Source organism: Osmia lignaria, chromosome 15, assembly GCF_051020975.1.
Source record: "Osmia lignaria lignaria isolate PbOS001 chromosome 15, iyOsmLign1, whole genome shotgun sequence".
Taxonomy (NCBI): domain Eukaryota; kingdom Metazoa; phylum Arthropoda; class Insecta; order Hymenoptera; family Megachilidae; genus Osmia; species Osmia lignaria.
The window spans coordinates 2650844-2675905 of record NC_135046.1 but is presented as its reverse complement, the minus strand read 5'-3'; the positions used below and the strand labels follow the sequence as shown (position 1 = coordinate 2675905).

The 25062-nt window shown below is 37.1% G+C and overlaps 4 protein-coding genes across 7 annotated transcripts in view; 1 reads left to right on the top strand and 3 right to left on the bottom strand.

Annotated features, from left to right (window-relative positions):
• ldd (lipid droplet defective) overlaps nt 1-6472 on the bottom strand; it is a 31140-nt gene extending 24668 nt beyond the window's left edge. Inside the window, exons 1-4 of the mRNA XM_076692628.1 lie at nt 4010-6472; nt 2785-3642; nt 496-576; nt 191-414 (exon numbers count right to left, since the gene is read on the bottom strand). Coding sequence (XP_076548743.1) covers nt 191-414; nt 496-558 — 287 coding nt within the window. The 5' untranslated portion in view covers nt 559-576; nt 2785-3642; nt 4010-6472. The remainder of the gene's footprint in view (nt 1-190; nt 415-495; nt 577-2784; nt 3643-4009) is intronic.
• A 140-nt stretch (nt 6473-6612) lies between these two features.
• On the bottom strand, nt 6613-9599 carry LOC117600062 (glutathione S-transferase 1-like). 3 transcript variants are annotated; one of them, XM_034315016.2, is made up of 6 exons: nt 9424-9599; nt 8095-8256; nt 7957-8015; nt 7744-7885; nt 6958-7125; nt 6613-6886 (listed from the first exon to the last, which is right to left on the bottom strand). In XM_034315016.2, the coding sequence occupies exons 2-6, from the start codon at nt 8236-8238 to the stop codon at nt 6743-6745; spliced, it is 657 nt and encodes a 218-aa protein (XP_034170907.1). In that variant the 5' UTR covers nt 8239-8256; nt 9424-9599; the 3' UTR covers nt 6613-6742. The 3 variants fall into 3 exon arrangements, with proteins under 3 accessions (XP_034170907.1, XP_034170906.1, XP_034170905.1); XM_034315015.2 differs by lacking the exon at nt 9424-9599 and adding an exon at nt 8809-8951; XM_034315014.2 differs by lacking the exon at nt 9424-9599 and adding an exon at nt 8328-8721.
• Nucleotides 9600-10841: 1242 nt separating this feature from the next.
• vermilion (Tryptophan 2,3-dioxygenase vermilion) lies at nt 10842-14510 on the top strand. Of its 2 annotated transcripts, XM_034315011.2 has the most exons (7): nt 10842-11244; nt 11454-11614; nt 11975-12180; nt 13301-13660; nt 13838-14087; nt 14170-14263; nt 14339-14510. In XM_034315011.2, exons 1-7 carry the CDS (start codon nt 11216-11218, stop codon nt 14508-14510), a joined length of 1272 nt encoding a protein of 423 aa, XP_034170902.1. In that variant the 5' UTR covers nt 10842-11215. The 2 variants fall into 2 exon arrangements, with proteins under 2 accessions (XP_034170902.1, XP_034170903.1); XM_034315012.2 differs by lacking the exon at nt 10842-11244 and having other exon boundaries at nt 11459-11614; nt 11998-12180.
• Nucleotides 13187-16900, bottom strand: LOC117600061 (cathepsin O). Its single transcript, XM_034315013.2, has 7 exons — nt 16677-16900; nt 16183-16321; nt 15883-16118; nt 15672-15820; nt 15559-15606; nt 14959-15227; nt 13187-14891 (listed from the first exon to the last, which is right to left on the bottom strand). Exons 1-7 carry the CDS (start codon nt 16860-16862, stop codon nt 14854-14856), a joined length of 1065 nt encoding a protein of 354 aa, XP_034170904.2. The 5' UTR covers nt 16863-16900; the 3' UTR covers nt 13187-14853.
• Between the last annotated feature and the right edge of the window lie 8162 nt (nt 16901-25062).

Genomic DNA, 25062 nt, shown 5'->3' with positions numbered 1-25062 from the left:
GTTCGAGCTTCTGGCCTTTCGAATGGATTAACATTATTTCTATCGTTATTGCTTCTCCATTCACGGTCTCGCTTAAGAAACTTTAATCCGAACGCGATAAATCAGATGGTTCCACTTCGACGCAAGACCGTGAACGTATTAGAGGATAGAATTTTTCCATGGAAAAATCGTTCAAACTTTCCATACTAACGTGGCGTTTCTGTAAGAAGGAACTTCTTCGTATTCCGTGAGAGGATCACAAGGGTTGCCGAGACCGCAAATGAAACTCTGAACGAACGGGAGTAGCCCATTCTGCGGCATCGACCTCGCTGGGAATTGGCAAGTCGGATGGTACTTTGGATCCACGTTGTCGCGGATCGTGTAAAGGATCATGAAGACGACAACCGGCCATACGAATACCAGCGCCAATATACCCTAAACATCCAAGTTTATGCAACAGGCTTTAAACAATTGTCGCGATGGCTTTGAGACTTGTTTCGACAGGGCTATAATTACCGGTTGACGTTTTCGAACGATGTAATTTTTCCATAAGAGAAGTCCGATCTGGTCGACCCTCATTGTGAATGCACTCTAAATCTGTAAAATTAATCATTTTACTCGCAACGAGTTCCATTTAGAAAATGTTTAATGTGGAATTTTTTTTTTACTAAGAATTGCAACAATTGACCTCTGATACTAATAAATTTCTTTTTATCTTCGCGAAAAAGAAGATACACGTCTATTTTCGTTTTGAATCAGTATGCAATTTTTGCGCTGCATTGTTCTTTGTGAGATTAAAAAGGTGGAGCTTGGTAAAAGGATTTTTTGAAAAAATGACGAGACCGCAGGGAAAGCAAGCAGAGCGATCTATAAATCAAGATCGAACGATGAAAACCGCTGGCTGATACATCACGCAGGGCAGAACAAATATTTGAAGAGCGTAACAAGCGTGTCTGTCGATACACCGGCAACCGGAAATGCGCTTCGCTCTGTCGCGTGCTGCAGCAGGTTTCATTGCGAGGAAACAAAACAATGAACCGAACGGATTGCTTTCGTACAAGAACGAAGCCGATAGTTTGTACACATCAACGCGTATCCACTCGTTTCACGACGTATTTCCGGTTCAAGCAACGAGTTTCCAAGTGAACCGAAAGTGTACAGTTCAATTTAAAGGCGAGTTTAATTCGTACACCGGCGAAGACGAGTTAACTGCTCGTTGAAATATATCTGTTCGTGAAATTCAATTATTACATAAGTATTCAATTTCAGTACTTATCCTAAATTGGTATCTATTTTAAAATTGAATTTCTGCTATTATTTTTTAAAGTTAACTAAATTTCCGTTTTTTATTTTTATTAATGTTCCTAGTTTGCAACGTTAATCAATACCAAAGCTTCCAAAATTGATTTCTAATTATCTAAATTTTACAAACTACCATCGTAACTGATTTATTTGTTAATTTACTCGTGGTTTCCGTTTCCCGAGTTATTTCAATTACGAAATTGAAGCACGGATCGTCGGACACGCGTACACCATGTCCCATCAATTTCCCTCGGTTATGAATTATGAAATTAAAATGCAGTTCGAAGGTCGTTTATTACAAATCTACGATGGATCCTAAAATAGTTAAAATGATGGATAAAACATCTGGGACTGACTGTATATTTGCATTCTCAATGATCGACCTCCAAATTGAGTGGCATGTAGAAACACACACATTTGTCGATGTGCCTATTATTATTCGAATTCAAGATTACGGGAAGATGAGAAGTAATTATTGATTTCGAAAATCTACGCTCTGTCATTTGTATAATCGTAGACTTCGAAAGGTTGCAAAAACGTTTATCTACTGCAAAGAAACGAAGAATACATTATTTTATGTGGATAATAAAACGATGAAGAATACAATGAATAAGATATGAAAGCTTCTGGTTTGATTTTCGATGCAGAATTATCGGTGAACCTGTTTTCCCTACCGCCGAGGAATGCATAAAATTAATAAAACAGTGAATAAGTCGAAAGAAAAATCTTCATTATTATCAGTAAAATTGATGGATTTAGGCATTATCGGTTGTGTAGAAACCTATTTGAAGATGAAGAGTAATTAGCAGGATAGTCATTCATTAACGCGTCACAGATTATGGTGCACTTTCACTGCACTCGTAAACTATGCCAGTTATGCTGAAACTAAATAGGATTTCTACGGGGTGTTTCATTCGTCAGAAAAATGTTTCATTTATTTTTATTGCAAATTGCAACAACTGGTCGAGCAAGTTCCAATATACCAGAGCTTGCCGATCGACAAAAGAAGAGAAGTGTTTGCTTTTATCTAAAATTTCCTACAAATCAGAAGTTTAAAATTCCATCTTTATGCATATCGAACATCAGCAACAGACAGCGATTGAATTGCAAACTGGAAACCGCACGAATATACAAGGACGCGGTGAATTTCCATTTGGGAAATGCTTGCAAAAGGAGTAAACGTGTTTGAAACAAATTGCTGGACGAACGCCTCCTCGTTAAATGTCCTTCCGGTATTTTGCATTTTCGCCTTACCATTTAACACTAGAACAAGAATATAAAATTTACTTAAACTAAGGTAGGTTGTTGGGGATACAATTTCAAGTTCAAATTAAAATTCAAATAAAAACATTTGAAATCCGTCGTATCGATGGGTTTGATTCTCCTAGAATTAATTTTCTTATTACAGGTAGAGATTAAAATGAATCCTTACAATGATCGAGGGAAACGAATAAATAAATTGCAAGTAACAACCCTCTGGCATGCAACACGATGTCAACTTACGTCTGCTAGCTCAGTGAATTCCTTCAAACGAAGCGGATCGATGGATCAGCTTTCGCTTAGATCGGCGCACAAAGCCCAGCACCGGCTGTAATATCACTCGAATCTCATCGATCCGACGATTCGCGAACTCGTGAAATCGCGGTTGCTAAACCGCGAAAATAAAAATTGTCGAAAAAAACTTTTGCACCTATCACTGATCCCGTGATTGCTCAACAATGAACGAGCATCGAGAGGAGCAGATAGTCGCGAAGATGAGAGGACGAATTCGCGATATCCCGATTGCTCATCACGATCGAATTCACGCGAACTTGAACAAGTCTCTCTGATTTCGATCGATAATATTGCAAAATCAGACACGATCACTTCCTTCGGGCACGTTCTCCAGCGGAAAGGAAATTAAAAGAAAAAAGCAGCCGAAAGGGAACTCGTCCCGGCCTGTTCGTTCCAGACCTTGCTGGTTTCTTGCTTTTTCGCTTGGTAGACAAGAAACGCACCAGGTTCGAGTTTATGCACACTTGGACGACGGTCGGAGGCCGACTGTTGCCACCACCGTGATCCACGAGCACGTGGACCTTAGCAATGCCTCAACATCCGTTCGTGAATATGTATTTATAGGCCCGTACACAACCAAGAGTCAGCGGGCGCGTATTCGATGCTCCAACGATCCCTACGGACCGATTAATTGAACTTCTTTCGTTGTTTCGCTCGGCCTTCAGGAACGAAAGCGAGAACGATGTTCGGGCAATGGGAAATAAATCTCACGAGCGGAGGTGCGTGACTTGAAACTCCTTCTACACGATGTTTCCTGTTTCTCTAGTTTTCGGTTCCAACCCTGACCTTCGAATACGGTAAGCGGACCTGAAGAGGCAACGTAATCACTGAAATTATTATTCCGAGATTTTTTCATTTCAATCATCCTATCATGAATTTTTGCAAAATACTATTGAAGCAAATACCGTGCCCCCCTTCTCTCTCAGTTATTGACGTCAAGCATTTAATATAGGCACATAATTAAATAACCAAATGGTATAATTACTGTATCAATTTTGTAAGATGAGAAGTGGAGAAGCTTAAATAAAAAAATCGAGTGATTCTACCACGCACGGCTGTTTTCAATGTGTCAAACGAATAATCCCACACAATGTTCGAATATTAATTAACACACGTTGCCTACCGCACCTTGTAATAATATTAAAAGAAAGAATGTAAATGATGATCTTTTTACCTATTCAAGCAAACGGATTAACGCAATCGATTATCGTCGTTACTGTATCGAACTCGATGAAATACGTTTCACGGTTACGTACCAGATAACTGGTTATATTTGTACACAGGAAGAACGTTAACAGCGTCGAGCAGCTCGATTTGTTTAGCAAATAGAAGCGATCATGACTTGAGACAAGCAGGTCGATCGGCTGACCCCGTCGTAGTATCGAAACGTTCAACTGAAACTGATCACGTGTACAACATAGCCGTTCCGGCTCTATTCCTCTCCCATACGACTATTCGAAATATCAATTAACGCTGATTAACATGATACACGAATAAAACAAATAATCACATTATTCCGGTAATTGTTAGCTAAAAGTATGAGACGTGGTTGAAGATTTTTGCATTGTCACCGAACGAAGTAAACATGTTTTGCATTTTGCAACGTAGAAAATTACACATTTCTCCCTCCCTGAATGAAGACTCGATTTTTATTTACATTTAAACGGGATAACGAATCGAAGCAATTGGGATTGCACAAACGCCAAAGTATAATTTTAATAAACGATAAGCAAAGATTGGCAAGTATAAATTAGATTGTGGATTACTTCGAAATCGCTAGAATTTATCGCACGAAAATCCTGGTAAAAGAAAAAAGAATTAATTCTCCAAGGATATTTCATTTTCGAATGATTTAAATACCTGGTCTCCTTAAACTCCAAAGTATAATTTTAATAAACGATAAGCAAAGATTGGCAAGTAGAAATTAGATTGTGGATTACTTCGAAATCGCTAGAATTTTTCGCACGAAAATCCTGGTAAAAGAAAAAAGAATTAATTCTCCAAGGATATTTCATTTTCGAGTGATTTAAATGCCTGGTCTCCTTAATAACTCGCTAGGCTGGTGCATCATAAATATTTCCGCAGAAGATTGCTAATCCTTTCTTCAGCTAGTAACACCATCCTTCGCATAAAAATAGAATAACGTTCTTTTTACTTCGTTCGGCTGTTCATCAGCCGCAGGAGGTAATCCTATTAAATCCACTGCAGGACCAACCACTTGACAGAATTCCTCGTAACCGAATGGAGAAGAAATTGCTATCCGAGTAATTTTCTGCTACCCTCGTGGTCGGATCTAAAAAATACAAAGCCACGTGGTTAGATTCAAAAAACGAGCCAAAAAGCGAGAACCTGTCTGACCGGAGGTTAGCCTGCGAGCCTAGCCACCGCGTCTTGGTTCGTGGAAATCGAGAATGGCCGCTCTTTTGCCGCGCGTTGTATTACGCTGATCCGTCGCGTCGATCGTGAACGCGTCAGAAAAGAAAGAAATCATTGCGTCAAGAGATGGGAATCGAACGGATGCTGAAAGAAGGAGAGACCTGTTTTTCGTCGTCGCCAGTTACCTAACAGAAAATACAACACATCCACGGAGAGAGGAGAGAAACCGGAAAAGCGACTCCCGGTACGAGTGATACAACATACGAGTAAAGAGCTCGCTAATTAACCGACTTCTCGTGGCAACCAGCTCGTTTCCCATAATCATCTTGTTTTCCATACAATGTACACGTTGAACAATAACGTACACGCGCGGCAACCGCTTAAACGAATCGTCGATATTGCGAAATTCGCGTTCGTTTAGCGCCATTCGATACACCGCTTATGCTGAAGAGATCAATTTAGGTATGAAAGATAATTAAGACGGCGTAGCCATTAAAGAATTGAAGAATTAAAGAAAAAAAATCGAATAGCATTCTCCAAGATAGAAAATCGAGAGCTTGAATTTGAAATTAATAATCTAATTTAAAGAAGAACCATCTTGGTTATTTCGCATACGAAGCAAGTCTCGAATCAGTGAAAACGTATTAAGTAGCGCTAATCAAGAAAATCGCCGGAAGATAGAAGGTATTAATTTTTGTAAATTACGGTCAAATGACACGGTGACCAGGACACGAACCAGAGACGAAAGCAGTTATCGAGGAACGCGAAGGAAGAGGTGTTTCGACTGCTGCATCAGGTTCAATGCCAACGATTACGTACAGATTATGTACAGATTACGTCAACTCTTTCGAACTGTTCCGAACACCGTTTTAAACCGTTAACAATTACCACAAACTATAAATTTTCTCGATTAAACCGGTCTTCGGTATCTTCGGTCTGACAACTTGTATGTTGCAACGGAAGACATCTCTGAGATCTCTACGAAACTTGACAAAAATTCAATTCTAAAGAGCGTCCAGAACAAGGGCAATTTCCGTTCTCGTTTCATAATGATTCTGAAAGGACATCGCGTCCTCGATAATATTATCTGAGAACATAGAGAAAAAATGAACTATCTCTCGCGATCGTAAGTTCGTAGAAGCATGGATGCCAATCACGAGACTAGGTATCCACGATAACACGGCCGGACGAAACGCAAGAGAAACAAAAGAGAAGATGACACTAGAGAAAGCATATTAATCAGTCCACCAAGTTATCTGACCCTTCCGGGAAGCTTCGTGTCCGGCCAATGATATGCACAACTTTTGTTGACAAAAGGGCAACCGGAGTTGCGCACAACCATTGTGCATCAGAATAATATGTTTCTAAATATAGGATTTTTTCCGATTATTGCAATTGAAGTATACATAACAAATTCCGCGTATATTCCAAGAGAAATTATGATTATAAACAGACAGACGCGACTCGCGCGTCGATCCCACAATCTTAAAATTATAAACAATAAGGAAACAATACAAAACGAAGTAGTAATTTATTTTTTCGCAAGACAGACGCGAAGAGTCGCTTGCAATACGTTATTTCCCGGCGCATTGCACTCTTTGTAGCCCGGAAGTTCCTCCTCGCATCTCTCCATCCAAGCCTTCACGTTTGGATAGTTGTCCATGTTGACGACTACCTGCGGAAAGCATCGGAAAAATGATCATCAAAATTCTTGATGATTCAGTTTATCTTTCAATGGAAACTTACAGTAGCGGATGACGCTGTGGATACGCAGTTTATATCCGCAAGGGTGTAAGAATCCCCTGCAAGCCATTTCTTACCCTCCAGTAATTTGTTCAACTGTTCGTACGCTTCGTTCAGAAGCTTCATTTTCTCCTCGGGAATCTCTTTCGCCGCTTGCATGAATATGGGTTTCTGAAAACGTTTCGAAAGCGAAATTAAAAATGGATAACGAAAGATGTTACGTTCGTCCCTCTTTGCGTATAATCCCCTTGATGCTGGGAAATAAAAAAAAATCTTCTTCATAAAATTACTTCAAAGCGGCTTTTCAGTTTACAAGCGTACGACGCGTACGGGTTGAGGAACGAGTCTATCCTAGTTGGCCCATCACCGACAAAAATGTGCAGTTAGCCGAGTTTATTAGGTGCTATAAAAGGTGCATAGGATACTCAGGAACTTGGTGGCGGTATCGCATAATGCTTCTACGCGCAGAAAGGCGAATCGCATTAACCTCCTTTCGCGCGACTTAATCTGCCTACCCCGTGAACGTGCCTTAGCCCGTGGTAACTCCATCAACAACGGTATACCAACCGAGTACCGTGTAAATGCATAATAAGCGTTGCGTTGTTTTTTCACTGAATGAAGAAAAAATCTTACACCTCTCACAAAGAGGAATCGAACGTTTACATAGATCTCGATATAAAATCTTCAGTGATAAGTGGTGTATACTTAAATTGCTGCTAAAAGAGTAAACTGTGAAATGGAAAACTTTGATACGTGTATCCTCGATCCTCCTGATTAACAGTCACTTACAAATGCATTTTTCGCGGTGGCAAAGAGCACTCCTGTGTCATAGTAGAGGAACTGATTGATCAGGGCGCGTTTTTGTAGATCCGTTGGATACAAGGCATGATCCTTGGCGTATTTGTCTACCAGGTAGCAATTGATAGCGTGGCTGCAACGAAATTTATATTAATTAGTATGGAAAAAACGAAGTTCGTACGGACGCTCTTTATGTAAGAATACCTGTCTGTAAGAAAGAAGCCATCATCGTCCATCGCCGGAATGCTTTGTTGAGGGTTGATCTATTAAGATAACAGAAATGTTAGAAACCAGTTAGAACTTAATCCTAGGATTAACTATAGAGATCCGGCATTTTCCTACTTTCGCATACTCCTCCGACAAGTGATCCTTGTGCATCAAGTTAATCTCGTGGATGTTCAGCTTCAAACCTATCGCGTGTGCTGTCATCAGAACAGCGCGACATGGCGGGCTGAGATCATAAGAGTATAGAGTAATGTTCGACATCCTTCCGTGAATGAGTCTCTGCAAAAATCATCAAAATTGGACGATTAATAAAAATAATTATGACGAGGGTTTAAATGCAGAGGATGCACCTTCAACACGGTTGTTGCACCTCTGTTCTTAAGATACATTCTTTATTGTTATAATGTATAATTTTCTAAGAAAATATATTGTAAGAGCTGCTGTTTCTATTAAATATGCGTCTGTCAAAGTATTAATATTATTATGTCAGAACGGATGCTGATTAATCCGTCGCTTTAATGCGAAACAACAGTATGCAAATTAGCGAAATGCAGATGTTCATAATCTCTTAGATAGTCGTCCCTGTTTCTATGGTGTAACGTAATATACGTATATCTCGTGCAGCAAGTGCATATAGCCAACCCAGATAAAATCTCCCCACCTACACTATATTCTATAGTAAGCGACAAAAATCATTTAACCGCAGTAACCATAGTTGTGCAGTTGTTAAATAGAAGAAAATCAATATTGATTTCACTTGATTTTTTTCCTTCGCTCTCCTATCTTTCACAATTCCTATGAAATAATTGCACAGAAATTTTAATACTTCACTTTCAACGATAACATTGCTCTCTTTCTCTTCTGACTAAGACGTGGTAAAACAATCTACGCTTCTAACGATTTTAATTGTTGACAGCTGAATCATCTTATTGCAAACCTGTTTGAAAACTATAACTGACCAAGAGCGTCATCTAGTGATATCAAGTAAAGTGACTGCTAAATAATTATGTACTGCAGAAAATAGAATTTTTTAATAAAAGAAAAAAATACTGTGCACATTTCCCGCCATATTGTCTCTGTCGTTGTGAGCCAATTCTTATAGACGTTTGTGTTTATTATATTATTTGACCTACTCTTCAAGTACACATTTCTTTTATATTTGAAATAAGAAACAAAACAAAAGGAATATATAAATTAACAAATATATTGTTTATTACAAATAATAATATTTTGTCCATTAAAGTTTCCTACCGGAAGATACATTATTAAGTACTTAAATCAAACAATGATCTATAGGAAATATCTTTCATATGTAAAAATAAATCATGCGATAAAAATTGTTTAATTTTTACACTTTGAAACGTAAGTTACAGAATATTGCTAATAAGAAAGGCAATGATTACTGAAATATGACAAATTTGTATCCTTCGACGGATCGCCACTTACCAGAAATATATATTGTAAGAAGCTATTAACACTTTGCACTTCTTGTAACAAGCAACAGCTAAGAAAAGAAACAACCTCGATAGAACAGACTTGATCACCGGACAGACAGATCTGATTGCTTGTATGTAAAGTGAACAGCCGTTATACCGGTTGATTTGTATAGTGTTGGAGACACCGACATTGACTCAACGTATTCACATAATGTACTTACGTACATACACATACACCAGTAGCGTACTTCATTGTTCCTGTGTAATCGAACATCATTTGTCAGAGATATTGTATCAGTGCTTTGATACTGACGGTACTTCTCCTCGTTCGATTCAATATTAACAAAACTAAATAATAAATATATATATAATGAACACCAGTTTGGTAGTAATTACAAGGACATTAAAGGAATTACACAAAATATGATTCGCAGGTTCGAACGATCGTTTAGAAAGCCATTAAAAAGTTTGCCGATGAAAATTTCGCGGCCAGTCGTAACATAAATTTTACGTGAAAAACATATAGGGTGGAATACGCCAATGTGCACACCTGTTGCATTATTCTTGCTACGGCACTGTGTTGTGGTATCAGTGATAGATATAATCGAATGTAACTTTAGAAAAAGTTTACTAATCTCACGAAATAGCCTCTTCACTTATATGAGAGACATTCTTATATAATACGTATATATTTTTGTAGGTCCTAGAATCTTACAAGGTCACATATTGGAGATATTGGAGAGCAGCTCCATTTTATGGAACTCGGTTGTTCTGTAATCTATTCCCTCCTGTGTCTACCATTTTTGGAGCTCTTATCATTTTTAATAACGCGTCACGACGTGTGTTATTGATAAACAGATTATAAAAAAATCAGTTTCGTAAGTTCAATTGTTTGAACGTACCCTTTACGACATCTGTCACCTCGATCACGCAACTACGATAACCCGAAAGATATCAGTCGCGGCATCTATTGCAGATATAAAAAACTAATGATTTTAATACATAATATTGAAAGTCTATGACAGAGAATGATTTAAGTTCCCACAATTTTTGTTTTTGACATTGATACGATTAAATTTTTAATCAATCAATTCGAAGATGATCTAAAGATAAATTTTACAATTTATGCAGTCATTTATAATGATTCTAATTAATTTCAATTAATCGAAAGGAAACATCCATATCTGGAAAATAAAAATTTGTACTTCGATTGTACTTGATCGCACGACAATCGAGGAATTTTTATTTGAAATTTATACTATATAAGAATAAAATAATTGATTGGAAAACTCCATTGCTCTCGGTGTACACGATGCGATCGCGCGTCATTAGGAAAATTAAACATCAGTCAGCGGTTAAGCAAGATTGTTGAATAAAAAAAGTCTCCACAGATATTAGATATTTATAGATTGCTTTTGGCTTACAAAAACATTTAAAGAAGCCATGATCAGCAGTGGTACATTAGTATTCTGTCGCTGTTGGAAATATAAGAGGGATTGTTTCGCGTGCCGATGGCCATTCAGTTTTTAGTCGCGGCTCAACCACCTCGTCGGCAACATGTATTATCATCCTCCAAGTCCAAGTGGTGATCGCTGAAACTCAAAGAAATGTCAAGTTAAAGGAATTTCGTTCAAGTGAACCGTGATATCAATTTTAAATAATTAACCAATCTGCGAACAATAATTAATTTTTGTGAAGTGAAAAATTTCTCGCATATGTAATTGAAAGAAACTTCAATTACCCTTTGAAATTACGATTATCATTGTTAACAGCAGGAATACACATACGTAGCTGTTTGAAAAATGGCTTGTCCCTTATCGGACGGTCTTGCGTAAGTAATCGCTCGAAAATATCTTTTTATACAACCGAATCTATGTAATTTCCCGTTTAAATGCGACTTTTTTATTTAAATTATGAAATTTTCAATTCGAACGATTCGATGTTAAAAATTCATGACTTTCGTTATTAGAGGCATAAAGAAGAATTATAATAAAATAAATGACATTGATAAAATGAAATTGACTGATAATTTGTTTTCAGCGAAGATCAAGAACAAGATAACGATCAGTTGACCGAAGGACCGGGTATGCTTTATGGTGAATACTTGCGACTAGATAAAATCTTAACCGCACAAAGATTATTAAGCGCAGAGTACAACAAGGAAGTGCACGATGAGCATCTTTTTATCGTCACTCATCAAGGTAAATAATCTGTATAGAATCGCGATGACAAATTACAGATGTCCCAGGATCTCCTCTTATCACGGTTAACCTTTTACTTTACGATTTTTCAAACAATTGCATCAACTATAAATGTCATCCAAATTTTTCCTATCTAAACTGTAATTTGCGTCACGAATGCAATTAGATAAGACGAGGGGTTAAACGGAAAAATTATCTGAAAGAAAAAAATAATAATGATGTAATCTTAAATCTGAACATAACATCAGCAAATAACGCAGTTAATAAAAATCTGTCCAAGTACCAAGACGGCGACTGCGATCTGTAATAAGTACGATCGTTAAAACGAGCATGTTCTCTTTTTTTCTGTTTTCACTGCAGCGTACGAACTTTGGTTCAAGCAGATTATCTACGAATTGGACTCGGTCAGAGCACTCTTTAACTCGGAATCAAACGGCTACGACTTCTTGAATGGTACCTCCAACAATCGTCCGGCTATTCAGAAGAACCGGGTCCCGCAGATACTGAACGAGTCGAGGACCCTGGAAATCTTGAAGAGATTAAACCGCATCGTCCTCATTCTGAAAGTAAGCGATAGATAAAAAGATTTCCCGGTGATCCTGCCTTTAGAACGCTCCCGATCGTCCCGGTCGAGCGTAAAAGAGAAAAGGGAAATAATGGTAAATAGATTTCGTTCAACGTGTCGCGGAGTTAATCCTGTAGGTAAAAAAGAAGGCCAGTGGCCATACGTTGACAATGACAGTGATGGAAGGAATGTGAACGACCCTTAATCGCAAGCCAATTAGGCCAGCGAGATTTATGACAGGAGTGATGCTCCTCCACCGCAGGCACCCTCTAATCAGATTGTAAACTCACCCTTCAAGACTATTTCACTTAAACGCAACTGCTCGAATACCGGACACGATAGTTGTAAAAACATGGATCGTTGCATTTCTCACGGGTCATCAAGACGATCAAAATAAAGTAATATTAGTTTCATTGATTCTTCATGGAGGATTGATAAACGGGTCAAGGTTTCTTAGCAATGCGACACTTTTTCGTTAACGTTGCTTTCCTCTTCTGTTGCGTTGCAATAAGAACGATTGTGAGAACCGTAGAAATAACAGTGGGATCTAAGTAAAGTAATACCAGTAGATGACATGCGACACCCCACGCTAACACGCATAGATGCATTAGGTAACCAACTCGTTGACGCTCTTTCGATACCACAGAATGCAGGTGTGGTCGTCGCATTTTTCCTTCTGGTTCTACTGAAAAATCATAGGGTTAACTCGATAAAAATTCGAACGAAACATATTTATCAATTCCTGGAAGGATCGTTCCAAAAATTACATTCTACAATTATTTCGTCAAACATTGTAATTAACGTATAACGTTCGTTATCTTTTTTATTTTCATGACTTTGAGTTTTGTAATTTAATATCATATAAGGAAAAATTGTAAAGGTAATTTATTGTAACATTACACGTGTTGGTGATCGCTTCTTGAAGTAGAAGCATAAGCCTGGCAACCGTACAAATGCGGATGCGGTTATCTTAGACGTAGACTCGGTGAAATCGATTGGTCTGCGTGAAAAAAAAAAAAAAAACGCGAATACATTACAGAATTTGTTGAATGATAAAATTAGTAGAATATTTCACTGATGTTTATCGATGATCTTAACGTTCTGTTTTCTATGTTGTCCAGCTTCTGGTAGATCAAGTGACAATTTTAGAAACTATGACACCATTGGATTTCATGGCGTTTAGAGATTACCTGTGTCCAGCTTCCGGCTTCCAATCGCTGCAGTTTCGTTTATTGGAGAATAAGCTGGGCGTGAAACAAGAACACCGAGTCAAGTACAATCAGAGTTACACCAGAGTGTTTGGAAGGGATCCGAAAGCTATCGAGGCGATTAAACGTTCCGAGGAAGAACCTAGTCTCAGCTGTCTCGTTCAGAGATGGCTTGCGAGGACGCCAGGTCTCGAGACGCACGACTTTGATTTTTGGGGGAAATACAAAAGATCCGTGGAGAAATTGCTCGCCGAGCAGGAACAATTCGCTCGAGTAAATCATTTCTTTAATTACGCATATAGTACACTCTCGTTATATTGCCCTTCCATCATTATTAGCCTCCCTCTAAATGAGAGCTTGGAAGCTTCAAAAGTTTTCCACGGCGATATAACCAGAGTTCACTGTATTCTTCAATTTAGAATGATCTTAAATGCGTTATCGTTTCCACAGAAGCACGCGAAAGAACAGATTAGAAATTATCATCTGGCGAATGTGCATTCCCGAAAGGCGGTGTTCGAGTCAATTTTCAACGAATCCCTTCACAATGCGCTTGTGTCACGGGGAGAAAGAAAATTCGCTTACGCGGCTCTTCAAGGAGCAGTGATGATCACACTGTACCGCGACGAACCGAGATTTAGTCAGCCTCATCAAATTCTGACTGCATTGATGGACATCGATTCTCTTATCACTAAATGGAGGTGTAAGGCGAAACATTTACCGTTTAATTTAAATAATCCTCGAGTATATAAGATCATCGGTAAAATGTATTTTTCGTCCTTTAGATAATCACGTTTTGATGGTTCAAAGAATGATTGGATCTCAGCAACTTGGTACGGGAGGATCTTCAGGGTACCAGTACTTAAAATCTACTCTCAGGTAATGTATCAACACCTTTCTATTTAATTTTTTAATTATCTATCGCCATTGATAATTTTTATCTTTCGATAATAGCGACAGGTATAAGGTATTTCTGGACTTGTTCAATTTGTCCACGTTTTTAATACCTCGTCATATGATTCCACCGCTGACCAAACAGATGAAGACGAAATTGTCCATTGCGTGCAAAGGATGGAATCCAGATGATAATCAAAACAATTCTGAACGCACACTAGACGATACGTAAACTGTTACGCAATCCCTGGATAATGTATCGATAAGACGGAACCGATAAATGTTCAGAAAATATTTTTGCTAGAGTAACATTAGAAAGGGTAACGGAATTTCGGATTCATCATTTCGAGGTTGGAGAATCATTTTAATCTGCCGTTTAGAATATATTCTATCTGTAAAAAGTATACAAATGGTCGCGTAGGTAATCGTACAATATAATACTAACGTAAAAATTGTGTCAATTGTATAACAGGTATCGAAAATACAATCTAATTGACGTTATTGTTAATCTTATTGTCGTTGAATTTTATGTACAAACGTAGGATTAATATAAATATTTTATTTTATAAATCATCTTAAAGAACGTCCAACGACGAGACCTGATTCGCTATACCTATTAATAGAAAGATTATTTCTAAATTGAAGTTAGAAGAATAAATATGAAGAAGATAAATTCATACCGCATAAATTATTTCCTATGGCTATGTACATGAAGCCTTTGTCTCCGAAGCTTGTACCCCATGAATTTTTAATAATATAATGCGGTATGTTGCCGGACTTGTCGTATCCTATTATCTGCACTGCATGATTCAAGTTATCAAAGGAACCATCGCAGTGATACTGTATAACTCCACCTAAATAATTTTGCCAAGACAAAGCGTTCACCGCGGCCGCAACCGGACCATGAGTAGCCAGTGTCGTTAGCAGTTCATCCTCCGCATCTACGAAACTAAAGTCCATTAAACCTTTAATCGTCTTAACGCGCAAATACTGCATTGATGAATATTATTCCGTAGGCGAAATAAACGAGAGAACGAAAAGTCTTCGGACGAATCGCGATTCGATGACCAACAATACCAACCGGTCAGCTTATGTAAGAAAACTTTTTACAGTTAATTACACGCGAAGAAGTACGTGTTGATGCGACGATACGTTAGATTGAATGTCCGATACTTAAATATAATCCCTCGTTCGAAACTATTAATTGTAAATAGAAACACGTTTCCCTTGGAATTACGTGTTATGTAAACAGTCCTGGTTTCACCTGTACATTTTCTTACCTATCGCACGTAAAATCCTTTATCTTAACGCCAGATTTACCCTGTGCTCTGCAGAAATACAATTCAACGTTAATCACTGTCCATCGTCAGCGACGTATACGCGGGCCACTTACTTTTCGAGCTTACAACTGTCCGTCTTCCGCGTTAACGGGTAAGTGGGCTCTTGAAATATTTGAACCTTCGACACCAACAACCACGAGAGAAGACTGCATATGTCCCCTCCTTCGCATCCGAAGTTACTGTTTTTAGCGCAATCGATCATCTGTTAAAAGAAAGGAAATTCTTCTTCCAGATGAAAAAAAGAAAATATTGAAAATGACCTACTTCTTGCACGCTTAACGGATACAGAGTGCCATTTTTAATGGCAAACATCGATTCGGCGACTTCGACGGTGCTGAAGGCCCAACAAGCTCCGCATGTTCCCTGACTTCGGACAGGAGAAATTACCCCTTTGTCCCTCCAGTCGAATATTAAGGGTAAACCGGTCGCTCTTTTCACCCGATTATCCGAATGTCGCGAATGGTGCATCCGGTGATAGGGCGCAGTCACGTGTTTCCCGCCTAATATATTAAATTTTTTTTTTTTAAAGAAAGATTCTTCCCTTCCGTTAATTGCATTTCTTACCTCTGACGGGTAAATCGGGTAAAAGGGTTTGCGTCCGGAATTCATCCTCCGTCATGTCGGAGTATTCGGTGAGACCGTAATACGCGCTCTCCGGTGACGATCGAAGGCCGTTCATTTTTTCTATGTGCCGCAACGATCTCTGTAATAAGGACAGTCTTTACGTGCACAATACTGTTATGTAAAAGACTAATAGAATATTCTGCGTTCTCTAAAATGATCCATCTTTGTAGCTTTCAATTTTATTTAAATTGAAATTTATCGAATTTCATTTATTGATTACGCTAACCAGTTTCATATTACATTATCAAAATAATCTATTTGCACCTGAGCGAATAACATACTTATCGTCAGATAAAGAAACAATAAAGTACGCTCGAACGCGGGAAAAGTTTCAAAACTATCACTTGTTAGGAATGCTGATAAGTTTATCGCACGAAACGTTTGCATATAGTTATCTATTGTTTTCACGAGTAGCGATTTATTCCTTCACCTACCTGAAATCGCTGAAATCTTTCCTCATATTCCGTCGGTTTGTTTCTATAAGTTTTATTATAACGCGAGACATAATTCTTAAAAAGTTTGATGTCCTCGTTATTAGTATCAGGATCCACTCTGATCGGTATTGCGAAAAAACATAAACTCACTACCAACACTGTCAGCGCTACTGTTCTCCACTCCATGTCGTGGGTGAAACCCAAGAGGAAATGAGAGCGCTCTCGTTTGGGAATTCCCTGAGCAAGTGCTGCACCAAGCGGTCGATTCCTTCGAAGTTAGGGTTAGGGATCTACCATTTTCAATTCGATCACAGACAAAGCAGTGATTATAGATCCAACGAGACTGAATATGATTTCCGCCTCGAGAACGAGTGTCGTCTGCTCTATCCTAGTGTAAAAATGTCAAATACTTCGCACTGTAAGATTTTAACGCATGTTGATTGGATTTGTAGCTGCTGATTCGAATAAAGGTAGGCGGCTGAAGCTGTCCGGCGGTGAAGCGGGAATTCGCATCTATAAAGTAGTCGCCTCCGCGCTGAAGCGCATCAGTCTGTCCTCAGACGTCAAAAAAGAAGAAAGGTGTAATTTTTTTCTCGACCGTAGCACCATCTATACAAAAGTGTCGCAAACTATTCAACGACTTACCGATTGATTGTTTAAATGGTAGAACACCAGTGTCGTCTATCGAAAACCAGCGGAAGCTGCGCGGCGATTACCAACTCACCGACGAGATACTGTCGTCGGTGCCAACTTCCTGGAGAGTGATCGATAAGTCGACAACATATCGACTACTAAAGGATCGATCTTCATTTCCCAAATTTCTTTTCTCAATTATAGTTACAGAAATACAGGGATATAAAGGATACATGGATGCATAAAAAGGGATAATATAGTAATAAATAACTGGGTTAAATTATCCTCGACTCTTATAGGTAAAATAATAATCAATCGGTAAGTCGTTGAGTTGTTTGCGCTACATTTTTATAGATGGCGATATAATTAAACAATACTGACCATGCATTCATTATTATTAATTTTCTTTCCGTAACATTGCATTTGCAATGTGGTACACTTCCTGAAAAAAATATAACAGAGATTAAATAGAAAAAAAAGCATAAATTTCGCAGCCAATTCGCTCGTATTATTTGCTGCACAATTAATGAATGTACCATAGAAATAATGATACAGTTATTAATTAGTCATCAAATAATAACGATTGCCCAGGTCTCACCACGGGGAGGTTGCTGCGGGTGGAGACCCGCCCTACCTCATCCCATCCACCCTCCATTTATGCAAATTTTTATTTTTATTCAATACCATCATCCTCTTGATGCACATTTGCAAAACGTTTTTGACTGTAGTGCAAACGAACAACAAAAGGAGCATTATTTTTATTCACTACCTACCTATCTACTTATCTATACATATGTTTACGTAGATTTTTGCCTTTTATTCCTATCGCAACATTTTTTAATTTTGATTTTGATTACAGATCTGTAATTAATAAATATGCAATTGCATATTTATCCTACATACTTATACTACTAAGAATAGCTACCTATACCTGCGCTCGTAATTATATTAAAAATTCGCTTAAATCTAACGCTTCCTAATTAAACACTGCAGTGTTTGACGATTATATCTTAATGACCATATACATAAATAAGTCCAATGAATTTGTTGATTTTGTTGTCCTCACTAGAATACTTCCTGAAATAAAACTGAAAAGGATTAAACATAATTTAAGAAAATAATGAGGCTTATGTAGCCTTAATCATAAATTTACAACCTGCCTGAAACAAACAGAAAAGGATTAAATACAATTTTTGAAAATAGTACGGTTCAAATATTACCACTTATAAAAATCAGTTTTCCTTTTCAATCATTTTCACCTTGTTTTACTTAATTGGATACATTGAATTCCATTTATGGACGCTAGATTTTATATTACATTTCTTCCAGTCGATTATCCGATATTATTATTTCATACTTCCTATAAAGATATTTCTCTGTAACAGAAACTGATTAATTGAATCCAGATAACGACAAAGAAAAATTAATAGCTGGAAAGAAGATACATTAGTAACAATAAAATTTTATAAAAGTCAGAGTGGTTGTTAATAACTCAAAATCAATTTGATACGAAATATGAATTTAAAGCAAACTTCAGTACCAAAATAAAGAGAAAAAAATTCAGAAAAATATATATTTGAGTTAAGTGATTTGAGTTAAGAACATTAATTATTTCATTTTATTGTATTTAATATTCGTTCATTTCGCGACAAATAGCACACAATATTTAAATTAAACAACTGCCTTTTACTGCAATATATAGTACGTACAACCACGACTCTACTCGACTTTATTGCATCATATTATTCAATACACCTTTCAATGCAAATTTATTGTAAATGGAAAAACTGGAAAGAAAATCACGAGTGGACTTTGCTTTTGAGGAAAACAATTTAAAATTTATAAAAGTAATTTAATTAGCTTCTCCGTAAGCTTGAAACAAAACATCGCGTTTAAAAATTAAAACTGAACAACCTTAACAACGATCATCCACTACTTTTGTTTAAACAAAGTACAATTAAAATTAAGTAAGCAATTTCAAATGAACAAATATTGCTTGAAATAATTTATCACCAATCATCACAAAATAAAATGAACTTTCATTTTAAATAAAACTTCGAATAAAGTTCTCTTTAAAACTTTATCGTATCTAATAATATCCTGAAAACACTAAATTCATATATTATTTAACAGTATTTCCAATAACCGAATGCTCAAAATTTTCAAAATTAAAAAATGGGAAGAAAAAAGAATAGGGGCATGGCAGTGGGAGGGAGGGTACAGGGGAACTTGAAAAGAAAAGTTTGACTGCCCATAAGAGCAATCCCTAAGCAAACCCTATAAAACAAACCGAAATCACACGCAACACTAATTTTAAAATTGCAAACATTCTGAACTATGACAAAACATCGGCTGGCAACGAAGGGTCTCACGCCCCCTAGACTTACGCCAGACGCTACATACCACCCACCCCGCCTGGACGTCGTAACGCCAGGACAGAGTGCACCCCTTCGCTAAGAGCGCTACCCGCCCGTCCAACACGTTGCATCCAACGGTGTCAGATTGACGGACGCCCATAGTATAGACAAAAGGACTACAGTTTAGAATATGGTAACATATTTTCATATGTTCCGTATTCTAAAGCTGCGCCTGCAAAGGCCTAGTAATGCATGGGTATATCTCCCAGAGATGGTGTTCACGGTCTTAGGCCGCGGAATCCTTGACTAGCAATGGATTCCCACCGAATGTGAGTCATAGTTACTTCCACTAATTTAATAAATGCAAAAAAGTAAAAAATTTAATAACAATCGCGAATTCATTCACAACACTAATTTCATTAATTATATAATATGTACAAAAGCGTACGCGTGAAGGCTGCTCCATTATGCGCAACGTTAAGCTGAAAAAAAGAAAAAAAGAAAAAACGCGAACTGGAACGCAACACTACTCAAATCTACCGAATTTTGTAAGACGCAACACTAATCTAAAAAAGGGGTACAGCCAATCCAAGGCTGTATCACGGCAGCTGGTCCATAGCTGCCTTATGGACCATGGCAACTCCACTGGATCGTTTCTGGGCATTTCATCATATATCGCAACTCTAATGCAAAACGCGAATATTCATTAACGCAACACTAATTAGCAGGGAACTCTATAAACTAAGGCAAAGCAATCGCGTATTTATAAGTCGCAACACTGGGAAACAATCGCGCTAATGTCATTCGCAACACTATCTTTAACAGACATGCAATTAAAATGCAAAAAACGGGGATTCTCAAACCGTGAACCTTTTACTCGCAACACTAAAGCAATGAACATTAAAAAGCAAAACTTTATCTTAAAGCAATCAATATTACAAAGCAAAACTCAAATAATCTTAAAGCAATGTAAAAAGGAAACGCGATATTTAAAATTCGCAACACTAATATATGTATAAATGAAAATCGCGATAATCATGCACACGCAACACTAAATTGAACCGTAATAAATATTCATTCGCAACACTTAATTGAACCGTGGTCAATATTCGCAACACTAAATCGAAAACGCGATTTGCCCAAAATCATGGGGGTCACGGGCCCCCTCTTGTCCTGAAATTACAAAACTACAACTACAGGCGAGCACAGTGACAAAGTAGTAACGATAATGATTTCCCATCCTTTTTAGCAAAAGGATGCAAAATCATTAGTAGTTCCCCTCTTGAAAGACAGTTTGTCGGGGCGCTTCGGCATATAGCCTTTTCTTTCTTCGGGCGGTCCACCCACCTGAAACTTATATCTAAAGCTCGAGACTTGCAAATTCGCAAAACCAAAAAAAAAATAATCAACAAAAAAGAAGAATCGCGAAACTCTAATTGACACGTGGACGAAAAAGGACTTTATATAAGTCGTTGTTCGTGCACACGTGCCGTGCTCGAGCAGAACTTGTGCGTTTCGTGCCATCGCGATCGCGTATGACGACTTATGAAGTCGCCAAAAATTTGAAAAATTGTACAGACAGAATCGAAAGCGAACGGCATACTCCGTTCGTCGATTGTATCGTCAATTCTTCAAATATATTCCAGGTACAGGTTGATCACGCGAAATCGCGCCTACCCGACCAAGAGACTGTGACAACCTGCCCCGGTCCTACCTACTTACAATCTATCACACACACCAGAAGGTATACTACCTACCTACCTAACGCTATATTTAAAAAAGGCAAAATCACATTCTCACAAAAATTCATTCCACGACCCCCATACACTCCACCCGGGCGCAAGAGCCTAAACTAGGGAGAACGTCCCGGGACGCCTCCGTCACCCGAGTTTCATCTCACATCACACTCTACGGTACGTACCATTTTTCACTGAAATCGTCTGGCAAGGCTAGCAATCATTGCGTATAATGATAATTACAAAATTTAATTAACTACTTTGATATAGAATATTTCATAATAATGGTAATAATCATGGTAATAATAATGGCAATACATATAGTAATAGTAATGGTAATAATACTATTTGGTTTGTACGTTTGTTGTACATCTTGTTGAATAAAATATTATTTCAAATTAAAAGTTAAATGAAAAAGTTATTAAACCGACGCAATCCCACAGCCTAAAAACACACACACCATATGTGGAGGTTACGTCGTGCACGATATACTAACACAATGCCAGCCGCTAATAATTTTTATTCTTATGAACTACGTCATCGTGCCCATTGTCTCTACCCATCCAAGTAGCACCTGGGCACGTGAATGGGCTTTGACAATAAACACGGAAGGGGTTAAACCTGAAAATCCTGTTCTAGAAACATGATTAGTACACAAACATCTAACGGGCTAATATTTCACTATTTTAATAAAAGTGACTCGACTTTGTAAATATAAAGCTTTAATAACAAATACTGAAAAGCATAATAGAGCAACTATGACGCAAACATGGTGCACTGCTAATACCAGCTGGCAACGAAGGGTCTCACGCCCCCTAGACTTACGCCAGACGCTACATACCACCCACCCCGCCTGGACGTCGTAACGCCAGGACAGAGTGCACCCCTTCGCTAAGAGCGCTACCCGCCCGTCCAACACGTTGCATCCAACGGTGTCAGATTTGCGGACGCCCATAGTATAGACAAAAGGACTACAGTTTAGAATATGGTAACATATTTTCATATGTTCCGTATTCTAAAGCTGCGCCTGCAAAGGCCTAGTAATGCATGGGTGTATCTCCCAGAGGTGATGTTCACGGTCTTATGCCGCGGAATCCTTGTAACTAATTTGATTAATTAAATAATAAAAAGGATTGAGTTTAAAAACCAAAAGGATTCCCACCGAATACTAGTCAGTGCATCGTCATATTTACTCTCGCGCTGGAAATTTTTCGCAACACTAATCTAAGAAATGCAAAATTTTAATAAATAAAAAAGAATTGAATGTCTCTAATTAAGAATTCTTTGCAATGAAACAAGAATTTATTGTGAAAATTAATATAACATCCTCGGGCGACTTCCTCCTCAGAGTAAATTTTCAAGAATACGCAAAATGTGTTGAAATATATCACTCTGGCTTGGAAATCTACCCGTCACGAATTGTCTTCTTGCACATAAATTGTTCAATTTTGCATGAACGTGTAAATAAGTTAAAGTTTGCTATAGAAGGAATTGAACTTTACTACTCGGAAAAAATCCTCAAATTATATTTGAATTTACAATGTATAAAATGTAATTAAATTAATGTAAAAGCATAATTAATATGTATATCTAGTATACATATTATAAAACCAATATTATATCGATTTGAATCTTTATGATAACTAAATCAGATGGTATCTGACTTCTCCGTTAAAGAAAAACTAAATAAAATTGTTTCTGTATTTACTTAATTTGAAAATATTTCATATTCCACGTTTTATTATAAAATTGTATCATGAATATTTAAAAGCATTCAAATATTTCATAAATATTTATCGGAATATGTGGAATAGAAATAATATTTAAACGCGAAGTGCAAGAAGACCTAGCCTGAAATAAATGAAATGAAACACAATAAAAATGTCACTACACATGAGTATAATCATACCCATGGTCACTATGCTCACCAACCACGTATACAACTAGTAACCCGTGTCGATTCGGACCATTCGTCCTACGACATGATTGGGCACCAGAGGAATCATAAAACATGCGACTCACCGTTCGCAGATATACTCTTCTTCCGACAGTCAAACACCAGGTAGGAGGCTGCCTTGTAGGAGAAGACGGACGTCGTGAAGAAAGCCATCATCAGGATATCCAGGGACTCGGCAAAATCAAAAAATTCATCTGTAACAAAACAAAAAAGAATTACGGTTAATTTTGCAAATTATCAATTTTTATTCTAATAAAATTATATATGAAATTGAATTTTATAAAATATTAGCAATTAGCAATAGCAATTAAGAAGAACTCTCAATTATCAAGTATTGAAATTGTAAATTATTCTATTTTAATTAAAATTAATTATATAAAGTAATACGATACTTACACTCTTTCCTTGTGGAGCATCGCCCAAGACTCCTCTTCAGTGGTGCCGTGACTCTAATACCGGATATATTGAGCAAATAAAACAAAAAAAATTAAAAATAAAATTAAAGATATAAAGTACTGGTAACGCGCCCGTGAATAAATTCCGGCGAACAATTATAGAGACTCTACTTTCGCGATGGAAAAAGAAAAATCAGAGCCGCGATGCTCTAGAAAATATTTTATAATACGAAGCAAACACTGACTCTACTTTCGCGTGATTCCTATTTGTACAAACGCAACTCTATTCAGGGCCAGTTCACCCTTGACAAAATCAAAACATTAGAAGTATGTACGTGCAAACACTGACTCTACCGACCGCCTTGCGCGCGGCCACAACAATTCCTGGAAGAAAAGATTAATGAGGAGGGAGGTATGGGATGGATGGATACACACAAAGAAAAATAAACATTCTTCTTATTGAGCGTTCGTTAAGGAAATATTGTTAATATGTGTAAATGGAAATATCAGTGTTCATGAAATATTTTCAACGAACACGAATATTTCTGAAATTGAATATTGATCCTATATGATACCGTAATAATGAAACATTTTAAATAATTGTTGATAATTATTTCAATAAATATTACAACAATAGAAAATCATTGTTAAATAAATATAATAGACTATTTTATTAAAGTAGAGGATTTCTGTTGTTAAAATTGTAAGCATACTAAACATTGTTGTAAATGTTATTACGTCGTGATTTATAAATTGTCTAAATTCTTTTCAATAAACAAAGTTCAATAATTAATCATGCTTAAACAGCATGTAATTTAATAACGTGATTCTATTTTTATTTAAACTTGTACTGAAAGCTGTATATTATAATACATTTACTACGATTTAAGGAAAACAGATTGTTTAAAATAATCAAAATATAATTAAATAATTGCAGAAGAGAAGCAATTATCTGCAGTAAAATACAAACTGTTTCAATTTTTTTCTAATTTACAACAGATGCATGAAACTACTAGTTAAAATTATTCAATAAAATAAAAAATTAATTTTTCTTTTTCTATAAATTGATCAAAGAAAAAAACATTCTTCTTATCTTTCCTTCCTTGATTTTGGTACCAATAATTAATTATCAGAAATGCTTATAATTAACAACGACTCAACAAAAAAAGTAATGAATATTACTAATTGATTACAATAAATCAAAACGTTACCAATTCTTTACGAAATTGTGTTTGAAACCAATATCAAATGCCATGGTATCGTATCGCATGGCATCTTCTCAGTATCAAGGAGATATCTGTAACAAAT

Bases quoted from the DNA above. Each gene is read 5' to 3' on its own strand.
- LOC117600061 (XM_034315013.2), bottom strand. From the start codon at position 16,862: ATGGAGTGGAGAACAGTAGCGCTGACAGTGTTGGTAGTGAGTTTATGT. The intron at 16,322-16,676 runs GTAGGTGAAGGA...TCCTTATTACAG, and splicing joins AAAGATTTCAGCGATTTCAG to AGATCGTTGCGGCACATAGA. The intron at 14,892-14,958 runs GTATGAATTTAT...TTCTATTAATAG, and splicing joins CATAGGAAATAATTTATGCG to GTATAGCGAATCAGGTCTCG.
- vermilion (XM_034315011.2), top strand. From the start codon at position 11,216: ATGGCTTGTCCCTTATCGGACGGTCTTGC. The intron at 12,181-13,300 runs GTAAGCGATAGA...TATGTTGTCCAG, and splicing joins GCATCGTCCTCATTCTGAAA to CTTCTGGTAGATCAAGTGAC. The intron at 14,088-14,169 runs GTAAGGCGAAAC...TTCGTCCTTTAG, and splicing joins TCTTATCACTAAATGGAGGT to ATAATCACGTTTTGATGGTT.
- LOC117600062 (XM_034315014.2), bottom strand. From the start codon at position 8,366: ATGTATCTTAAGAACAGAGGTGCAACAACCGTGTTGAAG. The intron at 7,886-7,956 runs GTATTCTTACAT...ATTTCGTTGCAG, and splicing joins GGCTTCTTTCTTACAGACAG to CCACGCTATCAATTGCTACC. The intron at 6,887-6,957 runs GTAAGTTTCCAT...TGCTTTCCGCAG, and splicing joins CCACAGCGTCATCCGCTACT to GTAGTCGTCAACATGGACAA.